This window comes from Haliotis asinina, chromosome 10, assembly GCF_037392515.1.
Source record: "Haliotis asinina isolate JCU_RB_2024 chromosome 10, JCU_Hal_asi_v2, whole genome shotgun sequence".
Lineage (NCBI taxonomy): Eukaryota > Metazoa > Mollusca > Gastropoda > Lepetellida > Haliotidae > Haliotis > Haliotis asinina.
This window is the reverse complement of record NC_090289.1, coordinates 12,180,292-12,204,473: the sequence shown is the minus strand read 5'-3', so window position 1 is coordinate 12,204,473 and position 24,182 is coordinate 12,180,292. Positions and strand designations below refer to the sequence as shown.

At 41.5% G+C, this 24,182-nt stretch overlaps 1 protein-coding gene across 1 annotated transcript in view; it reads right to left on the bottom strand.

The window, feature by feature from the left end:
- LOC137297811 (neurexin-4-like) overlaps positions 1 to 18,707 on the bottom strand; it is a 31,184-nt gene extending 12,477 nt beyond the window's left edge. Inside the window, exons 1-19 of the mRNA XM_067829763.1 lie at positions 18,567 to 18,707; positions 16,886 to 17,032; positions 15,672 to 15,862; positions 13,827 to 13,968; positions 12,805 to 13,008; positions 11,295 to 11,473; positions 10,832 to 10,999; positions 10,328 to 10,492; positions 9,837 to 9,918; positions 9,223 to 9,378; positions 7,399 to 7,534; positions 6,231 to 6,337; positions 5,731 to 5,856; positions 5,142 to 5,348; positions 3,572 to 3,874; positions 2,523 to 2,693; positions 1,872 to 2,090; positions 959 to 1,081; positions 341 to 460 (exon numbers count right to left, since the gene is read on the bottom strand). Coding sequence (XP_067685864.1) covers positions 341 to 460; positions 959 to 1,081; positions 1,872 to 2,090; positions 2,523 to 2,693; positions 3,572 to 3,874; positions 5,142 to 5,348; positions 5,731 to 5,856; positions 6,231 to 6,337; positions 7,399 to 7,534; positions 9,223 to 9,378; positions 9,837 to 9,918; positions 10,328 to 10,492; positions 10,832 to 10,999; positions 11,295 to 11,473; positions 12,805 to 13,008; positions 13,827 to 13,968; positions 15,672 to 15,862; positions 16,886 to 17,032; positions 18,567 to 18,639 — 3,019 coding nt within the window. The 5' untranslated portion in view covers positions 18,640 to 18,707. The remainder of the gene's footprint in view (positions 1 to 340; positions 461 to 958; positions 1,082 to 1,871; positions 2,091 to 2,522; positions 2,694 to 3,571; positions 3,875 to 5,141; positions 5,349 to 5,730; positions 5,857 to 6,230; positions 6,338 to 7,398; positions 7,535 to 9,222; positions 9,379 to 9,836; positions 9,919 to 10,327; positions 10,493 to 10,831; positions 11,000 to 11,294; positions 11,474 to 12,804; positions 13,009 to 13,826; positions 13,969 to 15,671; positions 15,863 to 16,885; positions 17,033 to 18,566) is intronic.
- Positions 18,708 to 24,182: the final 5,475 nt, after the last annotated feature.

The following is a 24,182-nucleotide window of genomic DNA, read 5'->3' as shown; positions in this document are numbered from 1 at the left end:
GAGGTGGCTCGCCACGGGTGCCTTGGGGTACTTATAAGCATTTAAATGTTCTTTAAATTCTCGCGACAGTTGTAACTATATTTTTTCAATAAAATATATACAAAACAAAAAACATCGTTTTTGTCTTGTGAGACCACCCCTACAGGGCCCCTGGAACCGTGACAGCCAAGAGCAGGTAACTCTTCAGACTATAGCCTCCAGCAAAACACTTCCTCAGAAGTCCAGCTATATGAAAAAGAATCATTAAGTTCAGTTCTACAGAGCTTTACTGTTGGCAGTTATGGGGCTGTAAGAACATTATATTTCAGCATCCTGTAGATAATGCTCAAATATGACCTACCTCTGCCACACATCCAGCCTCGGAAGGGGGTGTAGGAGCAGTCACAGGTGTAGCCGGAGTATCCCTCCCTGCACGTGCCGCCATTGAAACATGGGTTGCTGGAACACTTGCCCACACAGCCTGAAACCAATGAACACATTGGAACTTACACCAAGGAATAATTCGGAACTTCTATAGTGGCAAGGAGCAACATGGAAAATAAATAGTGCAAGTGAATAACTTTGCTAAACATTGAGTAAGTGAGTGAGTATGATTTTACGCCGCAATGGACTTTCCAGCAAAATACCATGGCAGGAGATGTCAAAAACCGACTTCACACATTGCATATATGTGGGGAATCGAACCCAGGTCTTCGGCAAGACAAGTGAACGCTCTAAAAACACAGAGCCAGGGAAGAACGCAGCAATTGAATTATCTCCCTTGGCTCTGGTTCCGTATAACATTTGAACAAGTTCACATTGACAATGCTGTGACAGTGGATCACTGTGATCTTGCAGACAACCGGGTAACATAATGCATCAGTATAACATCTCTTCTTCAGAATTTGTAGACATGTTCAGCATAGGTAAAAAAGTAGCTTCATTAGGGTATGTTAACAAAACAAGATGGAATACTGACCAACGGCTACCCCATAGGTGACATCTCCTCTTTCGACCTTGCCCTTCATGTCCAGGAGCTGACCATTCACTCTTAGGCCTCTCATACAGCCAACAAATCCATCACTGAAGTCCACTTTAGCACCTGAAATATAACATGGCATGAATAATTGTCTGATATACTGTTAGTGTGATTGCTTAGTAACACCCAGGTGAGGAACACCCTGCTGAGCATCACCCCAGTAACACCCTGGCAAGTATGACTCTGTCATGTAACACCCTGATGAGTATCACCCTTGTGGGTGGAGTGAAGGGTGAGAGGCTTTGTGGCTGGGCCTTTGAGTGGAGTGAAAGGGAGGGACAGTGGGTGGAGTGAAGGGAGAGAGGCTGGGTGGCTGGGTGGCTGGGTCTGTGGGTGGAGTGAAGGGAGAGAGGAAGGGAGAGAGGAAGGGAGAGAGGTAGGGTGGGTCTGTGGGTGGAGTGAAGGAGAGGGAGGCTTCGTGACTGGGTCTGTGGGTGGAGTGAAGGGACAGAGGCTGGGTGGCTGGGTGGGTGGATCTGTGGGTGGAGTGAAGGGAGAGAGGTTGAGTGGCTGCGTGACTGGGTCTGTGGGTGGAGTGAAGGGAGAGAGGCTGGCTGGCTGGCTGGCTGGGTGGATCTGTGGGTGGAGTGAAGGGAGAGAGGTTGAGTGGCTGGGTGGCTGGGTCTGTGGGTGGAGTGAAGGAGACACACAAGTTCAGTTACTCAGTTTACAGGTAATGATAAAAAAAAACCATGGATGCAGCAGTACTTAACTACAAGTTGAACGATGACTTCAAGATAAAACAGATTCATAAAGATTAACCATCACTGGACACCTGTTAAGCATTTGTTCTATAATTTAATTTGCCAACACCCAACATGGAATTAGCTTCATTCACTATCCTCAAACACACCAATAACGAGTCGGCTTGTGAGGTCCAACATCCGTATTAGGTCTGAGTCTTCATTCCTGAACACCTCAGTGAAGTCATCGATCCTCATCCATGCCTGCTTCCTGTTGTGTTCTACATGGACCGTGTGCCATGTGTCATCATTCAGGGGTCCAGGAGACTGGTAGGTCAGGACCTGCACGCCATTACCCACGTCATAGCGGAACTGCACAGTGTCTCCCTCTGTTGGAAAGAACAAGAATGTAGCATGCTTGGTGAATAATCAATGGGGAAAATGTTCATGACATTTCAGTGTAATACTTAAAGAAGTGAAAGATAGCCCAATCCATTCAAAGCACTGTAGTTTATCCATTGCTACATTCATATTTCGATCGCGGTCCTAATTCATTCAGATTTCAAAAGGCAATCTGTCACCACAGGACATAATTCTTTCATATTTCAAAAGGTAAGCTGTCATGATGTGACCGAATTCATTCAGTCTATCTCTTATTGACCTAATTCATTTAGTTTGCTACAGCTAATCCGCCATTACACAACACGATCTAAGATCCATTCATACAACTGTAGATAATCTGTCATTGCATGACATTTACAATGTTGTCTTGCGATCAATCAAGTTAGCAAATAAAAATAAATGACCACTAAGCTACTTACGAAAGAGTCGCACTTGAATGAAGTCTCTGGGCCCAGTATTGTGGACCATGACTCCATCCGTAGATGTTGTGCGGAATTGGAACCAGATGTCACCAGCGTTCTCAGCCTCAAATGTTGCAAATTCTAAAGTACCATCAGCCTTCCTGAAGGTGATGACGTTATCGAACAGATCTGAAATAAACACCGCATACATCTATTAAATTGTCCTAAACTTTCAAATTTTTATGCGATTCTTGCTCTTAGTTCTAAAAGTGAGTACTGCACAGCTTGTAGCAATATTCCAGCAATATCATAGCTGGGGACACAAAAAATGGGCTTCATACATTGTACCCAAGTGGGGATTTGAACCTGGGTCTTCGGCATGATGAGCAGATGCTTAACCACTAGGCTACCCCATGTTTTAGGCTGCACGCAACAGGGACACGATGACATATTAGTGATCCCCGTAGGCACATTTAGGAGGGCGCAGCGCCCTGCCCTTTGATTTTTGTGCCCTGCCCTTTCTATTTCGCGCCCTGCCCTTTTTCGCCTCAATCGCAGTTGTTTACTATGACGACTGTGTATTTTGAAGATTTGAAATGCTTTTTTCAAATTCTAGTCTTAAAATACAAACTGAGAAGAGCAAAAACAAACTTTAGAATTGAAATTATAAGACAATTTGACTGCTTATACATTTTGTTGTTTTTTCAATAATCCTCACCAACATACCCTTTGAGGATATGAAGTGCCCTTTTCCATGAATTTACCCTGCCCTTTGTGAACCCTATGGGGAACACTACATATGTTAATCAAGTCAGTGAAATACAAGTCAAGCCATCTGACCAAGTGCAACAGTCAGCTGTTAGCGATAAATGGTATGCAGCAATAACCGCTGGTTAGCCAGTAGAATATGCATCTACCTACGCAGTTGGGAACCAATGACGTGTGTCAACCAAGTCAGCAAGTCTGATCACCTGCTCCGGTTAGTCTCATCTTAGGACAAGTATGGGTTACTGAAAACCAATTCTGACCCAGATCTTCGCAGTTATTTGTGAAAGTGAACAACATACCATCGCCTTCACATTCCAGCTTCCCAACTCTGTGTGCGCCAGACTTGGTGTCCGTCACGGTGCCAGTATCTCCCATGTGAAGCTCCAGGACTGGGAGGTAGTCCTTGTGCACCAGGTACCCCTTGTCTGAAGTCTGTACCAGTTGTTGAGCATCACAGTTACAGGTTTCACTGGTTCCGATGCAGCCTTTCTCGTCCAGGCCACATGAACACTTGAAGGAACCAGGAGCAGCACCGCCCCAGTAGTACATGGGTTGGTAGGTGCGGCCGACCCACCATGCAAAGGATCTCTCCAATGTGTCAGCTGAAACCATAAACAGGTGTTAATTGATGTGTCAGTGTGTCTCACTGTCCACGAAACAATCAGTATCTTGCAGTTGTTGGTGGGAATGGTACATTCCGATTGTAAGTTCCAAATGCAGGAAGTGACAGGGCAATTGGGGTCCCCATCCATGTACAGATGCTAACAGAATATACGATGTTATCCTGATCATTACTACGTGTCCGCACTGGTTACGAACATAACAACTAGGGGGAAACTCATACAGTCGGTTGGCTGTCTAACACCACACTCAGTAACATTCCATGTATATGGAGGCTGTCTAAATAATAGATTCAGGACTGGACAATCCAGTGATCAGCATCATGAACATCGTTCTATGTAACTGGGATACTATGACCACCCAATCTTGTTAATCATGTCTTAAAGGCATGGGTTATTCATAACCATTTCTTCACAGGTCATCTTCTATTGTCCCGATCTCTTGATGTAATACAACAATCTATCTAAACGCTACACTTGTAGGTATGGGTACAAAGAAGACATCCATGTAAGCTTTTCATGTTCAATCATCGTAATGGACAAGCAGAAATGTGACAAAGGATTTATCCCATTGCAGCGTATGGAGGCGCTTCGTTGCATTCATGTACGTGAGCGGTATGTATCATAGCTAAGACAGAGTGACTTTAGTTTTACACACTCAGCAATATTCCAGCTATATGGCGGTGGTCTGTAAATAAGCAAGTCTGAATCAGACAGTGATCAACAGCATGATCATCCATCTACGCAACTGGGAACCTACGACATGTGTCACCCGATCATGTTAGTCACCTCTTACGACAAATATAGTCGCCTATTTTGGCATGCGTGGGTTGCTAAAGATCTATTCTGCCCCAGATCTTCAAGGGTCCTTACGAAATGTCATATTCTGGAGATGAGAGTACCATGTGTGCAATACAAGTACCAATCTCTAACAGATGCAGATCTCTCAAAATCTGCTTCAACCTCCACATCATCTCACATCCGTCTAACATGATTTCTTACTTTACTCGGGTGCCTCCGATGTTGCCTTTTTTGAAGGCTTTCTTGTCTTGCTACATATGTTCTTTTCACATACACACACATAAGCTTTATCACAGCATCCCACATTAATTCACTCAGTGAAGGAACACATACAAACTAAAATGTTGTATCACTCAAAAGAGATACGATGACGTCAATAAAATGTCTCCCTGATTTCAGTATAGTTCAATATATACCCAAAGCAATCTGTATACTATTATGTTCTCACCTGGTTTAGCCAGAAGTCTCGAATTGAAGCAGCTGTATTCGATGTACTGCCTGCAGCTGGATGATCTCTCAATGACGTTGGTCAGCTCAGGAAGGCCCGTGACATAGTTGAGGAAACGGACGTAGGACCCTGGTTCCTGGTAGCCATTGACCGTGATCCAGCTTTCCGAGTCATGGCTGATGTAGGTCACTGGTCTTCCAGCATCATCTTAAATGAGCAAGTCAGGGATTGAGTTTGGTTTTATGCCAACAAAATCACAGCATGCCACATCAGAAATGGGTCTCTCACATTGTACCCATATACATTGAGGGTCTGTAAATAATCAGGTCTGGAGCAGACAATCCAGTGATCAACAGCATGAGTATCCATCTATGCAATTGGGATAAGGTGACATGTGTCAATGAAGTCAGGGAGCCTGACCACCCAATCCTATTGGTCGCCTCTTCTGACAAACATCGGTTGCTGAAGATTAATTCTCACCCAGAGAAGCACTGGAGGTACTATGATTACAAACATAATCATACTTATTATGAGCAGACAACACAATTCTTATGGGTATTTAAATGGGTTCTGAGTTTATGCCACTTACTCATTTCACACATGACCTTGAAAGGCCTGAGTGGTCCGGAGCCATCAGGGTCAATGATTGCCTCTTCAACACCTTCAATTGTCTCGGAGTACATCTTGTGCATGGTGCAGGAGATATGGTGAGCAGCTTTGTGGAGAAAAAACACACAAATTACTTAGAATATATCAAAACATATTTTTAGATTCTTGCAAAGCAGAAACCATGGTTACAACAACACTTTGCAAGAAAAGTAATATGCAGCATAAATAGAATACATTTATTTGATTTTTATATTTAGACACACTTAAAAATGTCAGGGCTAAAGGCAAAGATCAAATACTCTGTGCCTCCAACACCAATCCACTGAAAAAGGCTGTTGCCATGACAACACTGGTTGTCAGAAACTGAGGATAGCCGTATCCGAACACTATAGCAGCCATATAAAGGTTGCTCTTAAAATTTGTAAGAACAAATGGAGGTGAAACATATTATTTACAGCTAGTATGTTATTGGGTACTCACAAATATGACACATCTCCCCCTTGTAGCCGGTGTTGTCGCACCTGCAGAAGAAGTTGTCCCAGTTCTGGGAGCAGTTGCCGTTGTGTTCGCACGGATTTGGGGTACACCTGGAAAGAAGCAATGATAATGATTATTAGAAAAAGAATGGAGGAGGGTGAGGAGCATCAGGAGGAGAAAGGAGGATCAGGAAGTGGAACAGGAGAAGTAGGGGAAGAAGAGGAGGAGAAGCAGGAACAGGAGAGAGGAGCTGGGGAGAAGCATCAGGAATAGGAGCAGGAGGAGAAAAGAGGATCAGGAAGAACAGATGTAGGAGGAGGAGTACGGTAAGTGGAAGAAGAAGACATCGGGCTGGAGTAGGATGAAGATTAGGAAAAGGGAGTATGAACAGGAGGGGTGGGGGGAGAAAGAAGAAAAGTATCATGAACAGGCAAATGAGGAGAAAGTGGAGGGTCAGGAAGAGGAACAGGAAAAGTTGAAGGATGACAAGTAGAGAAAGAAGAGGAGGACGAGCAGGAGAGAGAAGTCGGGAGATGCATCAGGAATAGCAGCAGGAGGAGAAAAGAGGATCAGGAACAGATGTAGGGGGAGGAGTAGGAGCAGGAGATGTAGGGGAGAAAGAAGAAAAGCATCAAGAATAGGAAAATGAGGAGAAAGCGGAGGGTCAGGAAGAGGAACAGGAGAGGTAGGAGGATGAATAGGGGAGAGGAGAAAGAAAAAAATGGGAGGAGTGGGACGAAGATAAGAAGAGGAAGAGGAGCAGTTTAAAGAGGTGGAGAAGGAAGAACTGAAGCATCAGGAATAAGAGAAAGAGGAGAGCCAAGAAGAGAAGGGAGGACAGGGGAGGAGAAAGAAAAAGAATAGGAGTAGCAGAAGAGACAGAGGAGGAAGAGGAGAGGAGTAGGAGGAAGGAGGAGGAGGAGGAGGAGGAAGATTGAGGATTAATAGTATGCCAAATCCACACCTTAAAAGAATGTTCAATTAAGCACCAATTATTACCCTGCCAATTATACCAGCTGTTTAACACACACATTTCTACTTCATCATTTCCTTGTTGATGGACACAGAACATCACTTGTAAGTGCTCAAACCAATGGGGATCATTCACATCCCTTGAATAAGCAAGTGACTTTTTAAAACAGTAGTATATTATCATAATATCAGGACTCACCTGTCTCGAATAGAGCATGTCCCTACTTCAGCATCAAAGATGCTCTCCTGATCTAATGTGGCAAGGTTGACAACTCTGGCAGCAACCTCCAGATTCCGAAGACACCCACGGAAACCTGTGAAAATGTCCTGGCCACCTGGAAGAAGAGAATATTGTCTTTTAATAGCTATTGCAGGGTTTGCCTCTCTCAAAACAATTAGGAATGATCATGACACCCTGTTCATGACACCCTGGTGTCATGAAAGGGAGTTATGGAGATGTTTTTAGAGTCAAATAAGCATCTTTTCTACATCCATGCACAAAGGTTATGAGTCATCAGGATTCCTTGTGTAATGAGAGGGAGTCATGGAGATGTTTTTAGAGTCAAATAAGCATCTTTTCTACATCCATGCACAAAGGTTATGAGTCATCACGATTCCTTGTGTAATGAGAGGGAGTCATGGAGATGTTTTTAGAGTCAAATAAGCATCTTTTCTACATCCATGCACAAAGGTTATGAGTCATCACGATTCCTTGTGTAATGAGAGGGAGTCATGGAGATGTTTTTAGAGTCAAATAAGCATCTTTTCTACATCCATGCACAAAGGTTATGAGTCATCACGATTCCTTGTGTAATGAGAGGGAGTCATGGAGATGTTTTTAGAGTCAAATAAGCATCTTTTCTACATCCATGCACAAAGGTTATGAGTCATCACGATTCCTTGTGTAATGAGAGGGAGTCATGGAGATGTTTTTAGAGTCAAATAAGCATCTTTTCTACATCCATGCACAAAGGTTATGAGTCATCACGATTCCTTGTGTAATGAGAGGGAGTCATGGAGATGTTTTTAGAGTCAAATAAGCATCTTTTCTACATCCATGCACAAAGGTTATGAGTCATCACGATTCCTTGTGTAATGAGAGGGAGTCATGGAGATGTTTTTAGAGTCAAATAAGCATCTTTTCTACATCCATGCACAAAGGTTATGAGTCATCATGACTCCTTGTGTAATGAGAGGGAGTCATGGGCATGCTTTCGGGAGTAATACTCTGGTTTTTGATGTCATGGCAAACACTGCTATTTAGCTATACTGGTTTCTTTTATGTTAAATAGTTCAGCAATATTGCTGCATAGTGAGCTAATAAACAGCTGAGACATTTACCAATTCAGGTTGTTTGTTGTGACATACTGAGTAGCATTCGATCTACATCTCAGTGGTCTGCGGAAATTCAAACTTGGACCAGACAATGCAGTGATTGATGTTGTGAGTAATGATCTACACCTTCAGGGTATGAGGACTTGCTATGAAGCAAGTCTTTCTGTCTGACCACCTTGTTCATTTTTGTCACCTGTTTAAATCTGCATAGTTTGTTTGAGATCTGTTCTAATAGGAAACGGGTTTGTTTGTTTGTTGTTGTTAACGCTACACTCAGCAATATTGTAGCTATGATGGTGGTGGTGTATTAAATCTGGACATTGTCCACTTACTCACAGCATGAGCATCGACCCAGACCTTCAAGGGTTGGAATCAAATTGGACAAGCCAACTGCACAATGAATCCAAGAATATAGGTCCAAGAAAAGCTGGGTTCAAATGCGATCTAACTGATTTCTGGGGAAGCAACTCTGGTCTACCTCAAGATTAAAACAACTCTGTGTATAACGTAAAACACACCAAACTAGGCAACACAAGTGTTAAGTATTCAGGAATGTTTCAGAAGATATATAATGTTTGATATTTTCTGATCAAACATACACTAATTGCCGTGAAACACACTAAGGAAAAAGTTTAACATCTTATGATTAAAATCAATATGATTGATCTTATGGAATCAGATCACTGACCTATGAAGTAAGTAGTAGAAGCTCCTATATCCAGTGCCCTGTTGGAGACCTTCACGTTGCGATCAACGGTGCAGTTCACCTTGGTGGTGTCAATGTAGATGGAAAATGTGTGCCACAGGCCATCTGTGAAACCTCTTGTGGGGCTCAAAATGTCCGCTACAATTAAAACATACACATAGTTAGTGACGGTTAATTTGTCATCAAGCTGTGATAAAGATTACCATATTCAGTGATAATCATTGCTTAAATATCTGTGATCCTGGCATGCATAAGGGAGGCAACTTGACACTGCATAAAATGCAACTGATATTTAGACTTCATTCGGTAAGGCTGTTTAATGGTACTTTCATCATTGAGTGAAATTTGATTATGATGTAAAGTTCTGATATCTTTATCACAGAGAAATTGATCATGACCCCTTGACGGCCACGGTGACACACATGGCTAGGACTGTTCTCCATCTAACCCAAATCATTGATTTTATATTTTATCTTATCTCACAGTGCCAATGATCACCTTAAACATTATTCTGAACCTGACGCATTTTTCTCTTTAATGATATCCATGCCCAAACCAGAATATCAAATGAAGGATGCTTTCAAGCATCTTCTTACTGTTTCTGACAACATCTTCGATGATCTGTCCAGTCCGTGACACCACCCTGTACGCCACGTAGCCATCATTGTCCAGCGTCACCTGAAACATTGTCCAACACAGAGTTTAACTTGACCTGTTGGTTGGCTGGTTTGTTACTTAACACCACACTCAGAAGTCCAGCCATATGGCGGTCTGTAAATAATCAAGTCTGGACCAGACAATCCAGAGCTCAACATCATGAACATCGTTCTACACATTTGGGTTATGATGACATGTGACCAAACCAGTGAACCTAATCGCCCAATCCCATTAGTCACCTCTTACGACAAGCATGGGTTACTGAAGATCATGACTGATGAAGATCAAGATCTTCAAGTGTTATCTTCAATTCTCACCAATTCTTGTCGTAACATGGCAACCTATCTAAACTGTACACTTGTAGGTATCGGTACAAAGAAGTCATCTATATAAGCTTTTCATGCTGGAACGCAAACTTGGAAACACTCACAGTAACTCCGCTTCCTGCTTCTTCCAGACTGTGGGACATCAACAAGCCATTCTCATCATGTGTACGGAAGTCAAAGCTAACTCTGATTGGACCACCAGCATCTCGGCCGGACAACTTGAGGTACGACCTGGTTGTTGGGAATGTGACTGGTATTGATGAAGAAATCTGTCAGAAATGAAAAGAAAATTAATTTAAAGCACTGCAGAGCAACATTCTTTTCTCGTATAGTTTGCAAACATATGAAACCACACCTGTCACTCCATTTACTCTCAATTTTCAAACATGTCATCTTCAAATCAGAGTAACTTCCCTTTGGTTGGACAGGAAGGAAAATGACCATCACTGACATTGTCCGTGTCAGCAATACTTCATTCTTTTCTATTACACAGTTTAATATAAGAATCAGTTCTAAAACTCCATGAAAAACCATCACAATAGCACTCCTGTAGTGAAAATTACCCCCAAACATCAACCCTGCGAGATGTGAACAGTCAGCACACTTACCCCACACCTGAAAGCAACCACGCCCCCTTTCAGTTCAGCCGCTGATCCATCTCGTGCATCTTCCAAGAGCTTGGCACCATTGAAATTGACATTTTCCACACAGCCCACAAAATTATATTTCACCTCAATCCCTTCTTGGTTGAAGTAAGGGACCCCTCCTATGTACAACTGTAAATAGGAAAACAACCATTGAACAAACTTAACAATGTGACCCAAAATTTAAACACATTAACGAAATCATGTAAAACTTCCTTTTGGCTATGGAGCAGCATAATTTCCATTAAATTTGGATGGGATTCTAATCAAATTGATTCTGTTGCATACCTTTTGTTTACTTTCTCTGCAATCACAATAGTAATCGTACTTGGGATCCACCGAGGAATATTTTCAATAATCATAAATTAACTCAAATAAGGAAAGTGGGACTGAAGACTTCATACTTAATTTTATTCATTCCACTCACATATTTATCCAAGTCTAGCCTGTAGAAGAGTCCATTGGTTTCCACCTCGTTGACCAGTCTGTCCACTACGACTTTCAACTTCTTCTTCTCTCGAGTGATGACAACATCATGCCATTGGTGGTCGTCAAGGAGACTGCCTCCGACCACCTCAGTACGACCACGGCTTGTTTGAGTGGACCCTGGTAGTAGATACCAAGTCATGAAAAAGTATAATTATTTCTTGTGCCTTGTTCACAGTTTTCGTATGTATGTATGTATGTATGTATGTATGTATGTATGTATGTATGTATGTATGTATGTATGTATGTATGTATGTATGTATGTATGTATGTATGTATGTATGTATGGATGGATGGATGGATGCATGCATGCATGCATGCATGCATGCATGACAAATGGACGCATGGACACTGGTACTTTGCAGGTTTAGAGCACAGACTAGGGTGTTACAACACCAACTGCCAAACACCAGAACAAGTGTTTGCAACTAACATGGCAATGTCCCCCATCGCTAAAGAAGACTGAAATATTTATAACATATTCACTACTCTTCACTTTTGGCTCACACACAAGATGAGTGAAATGACTGGTGTCTGGATAATCACCCAGTCTAGGCTGTCAACAAAATTGGACATTGGTTGCAACGCTTTATGGAATATTGTGCTAAAATAAGTGAAATTATTGGACAAAGTGTTATGGTCATTTTGAGAATAAGATCAAAGTCCGCCAAATCAACTAATGTCTCCATAATCCGCCAAAGTAGGCTGTCACCAAATTTGAAGACATTGGGTGCAACAGTTGGTGCGATATTGCCTTAAAAAGATACGGGACGTAGGTACAGATGGACAGACTTCAGACTACAGTCCCCCGTTGCGGCAGGGGACAATAACATGTGTTGCCTTTTCATGACTTTTGCATGATGAAGCCGAGACTCTTAACACCACCCTTCTACTCTCATAGCAAGACGTAAAATTCAGAAGAAGTAAAAGGTCCAACATTATCAGTAACAAAATAAAAGTTAACTGGGTTAATTTCAAAGACAGTCCACATAAAGCACACAAAAAAGTTACAGGCCCAGATTTTACAATTCCTGACACCCATGATAAGTCAGTTTTCATTTCAGGCAATCAAACAATGGTATTGTACTTGTTCGTGGACGACTAGATAATTTCCACTTATGGTTTCAAACTGCAAATAATCTTAGATTTTATTTCATATCTGTTCATAATGAAGCTATGAAAGTGTGCAATAATAATAAATTAGAGCTAGTAGAGAGCGAAATTATCACTCTTCAATAAATAGTCCAGTAAACATTAACATCATGCATTGTGTCATAAAATCAGGGCAAGTGGAAAATTAGTCAGGACAAGTTACTTTCTTGCCCTGTGGCAAGTGGCTTTTCAAAATGTATGTTTGAACCCCGTAATTACAGTTTCTCTGAATCAAAGCAAATGATGACTGGACTGTCTAATCTAACTGTTCAGATAGCCTGATTTCCACGAGCACTCACCAAGATCTATCCTGAAGTAAAGGTAGCCCCTCCTCATTTCTATGACAATATAATCTCCCTGGTTCCCACTGGCATAGAAGACAACTCCATCTGGCTTGTTGGTCTTGAAGCGGAGTTCTAGGGTGTCTGTTTCAGATGGCACAGGTTTACGACTGAGGTCGAACTGCATGTAGCTGGTGTCGGTGAAGGAAGCAACGTATGGGGCTGAAAAAAAAGAGCAAGAATGAGTGAGTTGGAGTCAATTTTGAACAGTGGGCACATTCTTACTTCGCTTACAGCAACATTCCAGTAAGATCAGAAATGTGTACCCATGTGGGTCACTAAACACAGGCTTTTGGTATTGCGGACAAATGCTTTAGCCACTTGGCGATACCACAACACCCTGAACAGTACAAAGATATCAGGTTGTGGCAGCTTATTTGTTCATGGAAAAGCCAGAGGTGATGTATGAGTCACGTTTCAGATATTGATGAAACCAAAAGAAAGGAAGAAAAGGATATTAATAATTAACACAGCTTTCCTTTATTGGACAAGGCATCACTTCAATACAGGCCACAAGATATAACAATATGAATTTGAAAATTTTAACTAGAATTTGAAAGGTTTCTTCTCATGCACAGCTGAAATGGCATCAAGTATTGGCCTGGGCTTGAGTAAGTGAGTGAGTGAGTTGAGTTTTACGCCCAAAACAGCAATATTCCAGCTATATGGCAGTGGTCTATAAATAACTGAGTCTGGTCCAGACGATCCACCCGATTCTGTTAGTCGCCTCTTATAACAAGTGTAGTCGCCATTTATGGGTTGCTGAAGGCCTATTCTACCCCGGGACCTTCACGGGTTACGATCGACTTATAGAAAAAGGCCCTATGCTTTAAAACATTACTACTGAATACTGAATACAACCAGTGGGTACCAAAAATATTTGGGGTGGGGTGCCATTCTGATAATGAGGACTGAGCAAACAATTTCACATACATATCGCCTGAAATATTCATGATCTCTGTTTTGTCTAGGGTACTTACTGAAAAGGCAGCCATAGACTTCAAATCTCATCGAGATGAACATACTCCATCGCTGAGGGTTGAAGCGGATGTATTGGGCTACAATGGGATAATGGAGGGTGTTCTGGACTATCTGCCACCCATTGTCATTACCCACAAACATCTGAAATGGAACATACTCACTCAGTAATGACATGATTCCATGATTACTTGAACTGAACTAGCAGTCTATTCAATTCACCTTTATTACTTCCTGTTGTCGTGAGTGGAGTTTTAAGATCAGAAATGAGAATCAAACATGAGGGGAATCTAACCTGGGTCTTTGGCCTGAATGCTTTGACTAGGCTACCCTACCATTAAGTGGCAGGCAATGTTAAAACTGCAATGATTGAATCTTACAAGCCTGTGTAGGTGTTAGGCAGGGTTGTTATCTTGATCCTTCATCATTATCAAAATAGCACAACAATATAAGCAATTTAACAGAGGTATAAGACAATTTTACCTGTGAATCACTCACACGCTAAATAAAAAACATATACTACTATTACTATATGTAAAGTGGTCCGTCTCAATGACTGACTTTGGACCATACAATCCAGTGACTGATATATAATGTACCATATGATGCTGTCAATAAAGTGACCATGTGTATTATACCAATACATATATTTAAAGTGTAAAGACCAATCTTGAACAAAGCATGTCACCAACGCATAAACGAGCCCCATGTCTGCAGTAAGCATGTGTTTGTCTTCCCTCTTCCCATTTTTTTTCATACAATGCTTGGAAGTACAAGTTTACTCCCCCTTCAAAACCCCTCTCATTCTTGGCATGAAAAACTAAAAACTGTGAGTGAGTTTAGTTTTACGCTGCACTCAGCAACATTCCAACTTTATGGCGGCGGTATGTAAATAATCAAGCCTGTGACAGACAATCCAGTGATCAACAACAGGAGCATCGATCTGCGCAATAGGGAACCAATGACATGTGTCAACCAAGTCAGTGAGCCTGACCACCTGATCCCGTTAGTAGCCTCTTGTGACAAGCACAGTTGCCTTTTATGGGCAAGCATGGGTTGCTGAAGGTCTATTCTACCCTGGACCTTCACGGGTCTCCCAGCAAGCATGGTTTGCTGAAGGCCTATTCTACCCCAGACCTTCACGGGTCTCCCAGCAAGCATGGTTTGCTGAAGGTCTATTCTACCCTGGACCTTCACGGGTCTCCCAGCAAGCATGGTTTGCTGAAGGTCTATTCTACCCCGGGACCTTCACGGGTTTCACAGCAAGCATGGGTTGCTGAAGATCTATTCTACCACGGGACCTTCACGGGTGGTAATACACTGTATCATGGCTGCAATGATTTGTTGTTCAGCACAGCATTGGAGTTACTCACCTCTGGAATGCACTACAGTGGATAGGAGTTACTCACCTCTGGAATGCACTACAGTGGATAGGAGTTACTCACCTCTGGAATGCACTACAGTGGATAGGAGTTACTCACCTCTGGAATGCACTACAGTTTGCCTGTGGTTCAACACCACATTATACTACTACAGTGGATAGGAGTTACTCACCTCTGGAATGCACTACAGTTTGCCTGTGGTTCAACACCACATTAAGCTACAGGGCTGTATGGATGCAGTGACATGTATTGACCACACATTCTGTAACTGCCTTTTAGATTTGATGGTAGAGGTCAATTTTATTAAAAATCCTTTCATAGGGGATTGACCACAGTAATCTGCTTGCCTCCTCTCGCAACAAACATGGGATGCTGACAACCAAACTACTACTACTACTACTACTACTACTACTACTACTACTACTACTACTACTACTACTACTACAGTGGATAGGAGTTACTCACCTCTGGAATGCCATATTCATTGGTATATCTCCTCCATGTGTTTCTATCATCAGAATATTCTAAAAAGTATTCTGTGACGAATTCATCACTTCCCTGACGACCTTGAGTAGCCACTGCCGTAACAAAGTATCGAGCTCCAAGGTCAACCCCCAGGTACTGATACGCATTCTGGGTACCTGCAGTCCATGCCCCTGAAACAGTCGAAGATAGGGTAATTAAAATCTGACCTACAAGCAGATTTTGACATGAAACATGTATGTGCTATAACCAATTTGCTTTGAACAACCCTTTTACTTATGAATTTAGAAAAATACCCACCAACAGCATTTAGTTTCAATTATTTGATGTATTTCTGCCTAATCCTAGTTTTCAGGAATGAAACAGATTCTACTAGTGCATGTACACTTCATGTAGTCCAAAACTGCACTTGGCAATATTCCAGCTATACCGTATATGGTCAGTGACTAATCAGAGAATGAGTTTGGTTTTATGCCACTTTTAGCAATATTCCAGCAATTTCACAGCAGGGAACGACTGAAATAGGTTTCACACATTGTATTCATGTGCTGAATCAAACCCAGGTCGTCTGCATGATGAGCAAAAACCCCCAGTGCATAATCATTGTAAATCAAGTGTGGACCAAAACGAATGAGTGAGTGTGTTTAGTTTTACGCCGCACTCAGCAATATTCCACCTATATGGTGGCGGTCTGTAAATAATCGAGTCTGGACCAGACAATCCAGTGATCAACAACATGAGCACCGATCTGCACAATTGGGAACTGATGACATGTGTCAACCAAGTCAGTGAGTCTGACCATCCGATCCTGTTAGCTGCCTCTTGTGACAAGCAGAGTCGCCTTTCATGGCAAGCATGAGTTGCTGAGGGCCTATTCTACCCCGAGACCTTCACGGGTCTCTGGACCAGACAATCCACTGACTGATGTTCTCACTATATCAGGGTGTTCAGCATAAAACCATGGATATGATAAAATTGGGATTTAAATGTAACTATGATCCTGATAGTACAGAAAATTCCAAGTCCACATCATCAAACCATCACATTAAATGTCATGATATTAACATGGTTTGGCATACTCTAATGTCAATACATGTTTTTTCACTATCTTTGGTGAAGACTTGGGTCTCAGTATCAGCCTCTGAGCAACTAAAGACGTATCTCTGATTCAGCACAGGGGAATTTAGTCTTCCTACCTGTTGGGTCATTCAGCCGTGCGTGGCTTGCTGGTCGTTTGTTGTTATTGGTGGACGACCACATGGCGCCATCAGAAATCTTTCCGGAGCCAATGCCAAGTGGTTTCTGGTACTCAGCACGGCATTCATCATACTCATAGACATCACCTAGTAACCAGACAAGCGAACATTATAAATACTTCAATGGTTAGATCTCAACTCACACAAAATCAGGGGTTCAAAAATCCTATTGCCCGATGCCCAAAACAAGTCAGCTTTCATTTTGGGCAATCAAAATTTAAGACTCAAATAATGGTATCATACTTGTCTGTGGACTTCTAGATAATTTCCTCTTATGGTTTCAAACTGCAAATAAACTTTGATTTCATTTCATATCTGCTCATAATATAGCTATTACACTTAATAGCCATAATAATAGTAATTTAGAGCTATTGTTCTTTGATATTTATCGTTCTTTGATAATCAGTCCAGTAAACATTAACATCAAACATTATGTCATAAAATCTGGGCAAGTGGAAAATTGGTCAGGATAAGTTACTTTCTTGAAGTGACTTGCCCTTTGGCAAGTGGAGGGGGGTGGGGTGTGTTAAAAAGAATTTGAACCCTTGAAAATGACAAATCAAAGATGGCTGTAATGGAACATGAGTGAGTGACTACAAGCGTGTAAATATTTCAGCCTGGACCAGACAATCCAGTGATCAACAGTATGTGGATTGATCTACCCAACTGGGATGTCATGATGAATGCCAACCAAGTCAGGGAACCTGACCACCTGATCTTGTTTCAGAAGTCTAATAAGAAGCAGGGGCTGTTGAAGACATGAAAGGTATTTAGGTATCTTTGTTAAGGGCAATGACGAACCAACTTCAAACTCTTATCATGAGCATTAAAACTGTCTACGTAAGTTGAAAATTAAGCACTTTGATTTAATAAAATTTTATTCAAGACAAAATGTCTGTATAATATTATATTTTTCATCACTTTCCACTGATTTTAAATAATCTGTGTTTCATGATCTGTTGATGACATTACTCTGAATTAACGAATTGTGTTTTTCTCACATGATAAATCCTTAAGAGTTGTGTAATAGTAGGAGCCATGCATAACCCAAAGTTCACTCACACAACCAACATGCATAATACCTAATTCCAGTACAACTACATGACAACTGTACGACAGTCATAAATCATTCTTGACATCTGACCGACTGTGAAACTCGATGTCTACGCTTGACATTGAAATATAAATCAGGCAGTAGAATGGGTTATATATGATACTGAATACTACGTATATTACTAAATTATACAGCGATACAATAAAAGATTAAAACTCTTTTCATCACGGCGTTTTGGAGTTGGCGCTTCATTTCCGGGATTCGCTTGACCCGACAATCATGCTGAGTAACACGACAAATATGCAGATGCATATCCGTCACAAGGCACGTTTAGACATAAAATATCAGAAAATAACCAAGCTAATGACAACAGAAATCACGACCCATAAGAGCTAAAATGCCCTCAGTGTCTAGATTACTTCCAAACGTTGTTAATAGATGTTGCATCGGAGTAAATAGAGCTAATCCGCCATTTTGGAATGTCGGTCATTACAGGTGCGACATCACCTGCCAGGTAAGAAATCAAATCAAGGAATAGTCAACATCACTGGTGATCCAATAACTTACGTGATCGTTCCGATACTGTTATATGGACACATAGTGCCACTAAGGGCAGTGTATATTTCCACTTAAGAAGCATTGTTTATAGGCGAATCCTCATGTTCAAACGCCTATACCTGTCTTCTGGTCACGTGATATTAAGGTGTCGTTCCATTGGAGGAAATTCTGAAAAGGGAGACAGTACCTAGGTAAGTTTACAATCAGTTGACGTACCACTACAAATTGTGTTGACAAAATCACTTCACGCACAACTACAAATTGTGCTTAAGATATGTTTGGGGGGGGGGGGGGGGGGGGGGGGGGGGGGGTTGGGGGGTTGGCACAGCAATTGGGAAAATCTACGATAAGAAATCCTGTTTTATACATGTACGTGACAGGAAAATCGTATATACATGTATCAACAAACGTTATTTGGTAAACGTCTTACACAAATATTTTAAAGCAGCATGAGTTCAGTACATGAATAAATCATTGGAATATTTGTATGGTGAGTGAGTGAGGTTTATTGCAGGATTTCACTCTGCAAAGTATTTGCAACGCCTAAGACAGTTGGCTACCCATGAGCCAATACACGATTTTTCAAAGGGAAATCAAAACAAACACACCGTTTTATGCCGAGTGCAAATGATCTCAATTCATTATGAAACAAAGATACGGATAAGCTAAATGAATAGCTCACTGAATGTGAAAAGCTTTTGTACTGACACAACTCCCCCAAACCGTTCTGAATTCCTGTGCATCCCCTTCTAACAACTAAATAAACACGAGATTTTTTATGCATTTGCAAACCAAAGCTGGTCATCAATTACTGAAACGCATGGGCAAATGGATGTAAGTACTCAGCCATGCATAGTTGTCACCCATAATTAATCTTCATAAAGCTTTTATTTAGATTGTAATTACACTATCGATGCACACATGACCAAACCGGAATTTGGCCAGAGGCTATTTTTTACACGTTCTGCGTATGTCAGTTGAAAAGTAATGAAAAACCATCGAATAGGGAAATCCGTGATAGATAGTGTCCAAATGCTAACAACTCTCAATCACCTGCGACACAGCTTCAACTTCTATTCGTTTTATGCTTCATAGTATCGGTGACTTCATATATGTTTGTTTGTGAGTTCGTTGTTTAACGCCACATTATATACTTTTCCAACTCTATGATGGCGGTGTGTCAGTATTTGTTTGAGTGGCATTCTAGAGGGTGCTAGTATAGGGACGACACAACTTTATGCATGACCAACTTCTGTATTTTAGCCACATCGATAGTTTGGTGTATATGTTCTTATGCCGTTTTCAAGTTAAGTTTGTCGTTTCAAGCTCGAAAACGGTATAAGGATCCACACCGAGACGTCGCTACTGTTGAAGTAAAGTAGCTGATCATCCATAATGTTGTGTCATCCCGGTCTGTAAATAATGGACCAGAAAATCAAGTGACTGTCATCATGAGCTCGGTCGACGTATATGGGGTATTCACTACGTGGTGGGACCCGTGAAGGTCCCGGTATAGAATAGGCCTTCAGCAACCCATGCTTGCCATAAAAGGCAGCCGTGCGTGTCGGGCTCGCTGACTTGGTTGACACATGTCATCGGTTCCCATTTGCGCAGATCGATGCTCATGTTGTTGATCACTGGATTGTCTGGTCCAGACTGGATTATGTACAGACCGCCGCCATATAGCTGGAATATTGCTGAGTGTAGCGTAAAACTAAACTCATTCACTCACTACATGGGGATACGACTCCTTGTGAGAAAAGCGTGACTGAACGGGATCACGAGGTTCGGTTCGCTCACTTAGTTGACACGTTATCGTAGACTAACAACTAGTCTCTGAAATGGACATATTTTACTGAAAAAAAAGCAAACAATATAATGAAATGGAGCCCTGAGACCTTCATTTTCATATCTTTGTGGTATATATTATGAGTAAAGATGATGTTTAAAATCTGGTTTTTTTATTTGATGACTACCATCTTACATATTGCTTTCAGTTTTGGTGGTGTTATCCCTTTGCACGTTTTGAAGGTTGTCTACACATCTTGCTATGAATGACATCAACCAGTTTTTGACTCATTACTGATTTGAAGCCAAAGTTTTCCTCCTTTTTCACATCTATGACACCGATGTCGCATTTCGCTGTAGAAAAACATGTCCTGATGATGATAAACCTCATCAGTATAGTTAAACCAGTCAAATATCTCATAACAATCCGTTGGAAAATGTTCTTGCTCAGCAACAACCCTAAAACATGTCAAGTAACAGTCCGTTGTGTCACCCCTCTCTCAGAAAACATGTATTAACGCATTAACCACTTGCAGTATTTAATTTATGTTTGACTTATCATTGATATTTGCAAATCAAAGTGTGTACAACTTTAATTGAGATTATTTTAATAGAACATAATTGTCGCTTTGCTAAAAAGATTTAGGAGGTATTAATTTGAAAGGTTACAGTGTTTTCCTTGCGCCTTTAAAATTTTATATTCATGTATCATTTTTCATGTATCATTTCTCATGTAATGATTAACTGTGAATCTGAACACATCACTTAATAAGGCGAAACAGTAATACTTACCACTAACGGAAGACAAATTTGTAACACACATGCTTATCAAATTCCCATAACAATCTGTTGTATTCACTAACACTCGATCCAGAATTTCTGTAACAATCACATCACCAACGGCGCGTAATACAGGGTGTGCTACCTCTTAATATCCATAATTACAAACAACATACTTTAAGATTAACCTTTTGAAAAACGCTTGTACCTGAAATAATTTGTCAGCTTAACTGCTTAGTGCTTTGAGAAATTGTTTTTTATTGTTGAAGATAAACATCGTTTTAGTTTCATCAAATCGGCTAAACGAAAGCACCGTTATCACAACTTTGAAAACAAAGCAATACCTGTATATTGCATTCAGACATAAGTCGTAACCATCGACACACTATCCAATAATGACCAGTTTCCCGGGTAACATAACGGTTTAGGTAAGTCAGTTAGCTGTGTGGCCAAATGGGAAGGCATGCTTCTTTCTCCCCCCCCCCCCCCCCCTCTCCAATGAATACTTATTTCTTCATCCCTCAAAAACACTAGCCTAAATGTCAATTACCACAAGTAGATAGGTTCAGCCATTCCTCGTCCCAATGCCCACGCGTATTGAATCCGTGAGTCACAAGTCATCCACTCATTTGTTGACCTATACTTGTCTCCATTCGCGTTCTCTCATCGCTATTCGGCTTGTCCCGTAATAAAACGTGTTATTCCGGGACAGATCAGGCACTCGTAATTATTCGCCTCTATCCGTGACCCCTAACGCCACCCGGCTTGCCTGAATGGCACGAATGTAAGCCGCTGTGTACGGAAATGGACGAGTGTTGTCGATGATTTTACGGAATATGCCGAGGTATTATTATCAGAATGAAGCGTTAGTAAAATATCAACATCACAGGCAACACTAACCCATGATTTATTCCCATTTAACCTCTTATCACCCCAGGGAAAAATGCGTGACCAAAAGTGTCACCCACCCATTTATATAATTGAAAAACAGGCCCAAAATAAAATACAAATATAAATCTTCCTCTCTACCCTCACATTTAACCCCTAATCACCCCAGCGCCAGACGCGTGACCAAAAGTGTCACTCACACGTTTATATGATTGAAAAACACGCCCAAATAAAATACAAATATAAATCTTCCTTTCTACCCTACATAAATACCTTCACTGCTAAAATGATATTTATAATTCGTCATTTGATGATAATTGTAATAACTGCATATTTATGGTGCGCTTGTTCCACACACTAAGGTACGTTCAATGAGTGAGTGAGTTTAGTCTTTAGGCCGCACTCAGCAATACTCCAGCTTTATGGGGTCGGTCTGTAAATAATCGTGTCTGGACCAGACAATCCAGTGATCAACAACATGAGCATCGATCTGCACAATTGGGAACCGATGACATGTGTCAACCAAGTCAGAGAGCCTGACCACCCGAACCTGTTAATCGCCTCTTACGACAAGCATTGTCGCCTTTTACAGCAAGCATGGGTTGCTGAAGACACATTCTACTCCGGGCCCTTCACGGGTCAAGGTACTTTTCTAGGTAAGTTCTAGAGAATATTTACACTGGACTATTTACAACTGAAATTAAAAGTAATGTGCTGAGGAAAGGTGGGTTTTACGTTTGGACTGTCACTTGTGTCAGAGCTTTTGATGGCAGAAGGGAGGGAGCTCCAAAGCACAGGTGCAAAGTAAGAGAACGATCGGTATCCAAAGGATATCAGTTTGTAGTATGGGATATCCCGTAGATTTGGTGTACGTGACTGCAAGCCGCTTGCGGGGACATACGGATGTAGTTATTCAGACAAAATAGGAACGAGCCAAACCACGGAGGTACTTGTATGTCAGACACAGGATCTTAAAGTCGATTCTGGCCCTAACCGATAGTCTCTGAAGTTCTTTCAACACGAGTGTTGTATATGGGAACGTTTAGAAGTCTTGCTGATGGTGCGGGCGGAAGTGTTTTGGATCATTTGATCAAGGAGGTTAAAACCGAGGCCTGTCTGAAAGAATGCAGTAGTCAAGCCACGATGTAGCAAGAGCTCGAACGAGGGCTTGGGCTGCAGCAGTTGTCCGGTATTGCCGAGTGTTGCCAATGAATCTCAGGTGAAAAATGCAGGTCCTGATCTAACTATTTACATGAGCATCCAGGGTCAAGGAGGAGTCGACGTGGACATCCAAATCCTTAACAATGTCAGAGAAACTGACGTCTGCGGAAAGTGTAAGGAAGTCGGCTTTGATCCTGCTAAGTTGTTGGTTTGTACTAGTAAAACTGCTTCTGTTTTGGTGTCATTAAGTTTAAGTATATTTGCTGTCATCCACCACTTGATGTTAAGCGTACATTCAGTGATGCACTGAAATAGATGTGCTAAAATGATAAAGTAATTTTTATCTTGAGAACCTAATTTTGATTAGAGTTTGGCGCCCCTTTAATACGTAAAAGAATAATGCCCGAGAATAATGAGTGACAAAAAACCTTCCCTATCCAGTATAGCTTATTCTATCACGATGTACACTTTGCGATGACGACGCAGTTTTCAACACTCTAATCATGGCGATTAAACCAATTGTCAGTAATGTCTCTTGCTGATGAGTTTCAAATCGTCAAACAGAAACCACTTGGAATTCATAAGGGCGAGCTCTCGATTTATTTAGTCCAGAATATCAACACTATGCCTGAGAAGAACAAAAACCTAAACAGAAAACAAAACAAGAACAAGCCAATGACGTTCTTGGTACCATGAGATGTATGCGGGGTGGCGGGTTATCCTAGTGGTTGAAGAGTTCGCTCGGCACACCGAAGAATCGTGTTCAAATCCCCACATGGGAACAATATGTGACGCCCACTTCTGGTGTTCCCCGCCGTGATATTGCTTGAATACTAGTATTACTAACTGCTGCGCAAAACTAAATTCACCCACTCACTATGAGGTGTACGCGGTTGTATATTGATAGTTGTGTATCTTCTCTGATAGCTGTTTTCTTTTACGTCAAGGCACTCGAAATGGACTCCGACTAAAACTGTGTCAGCGAAACTGCCCCAGGTCTGTATCATA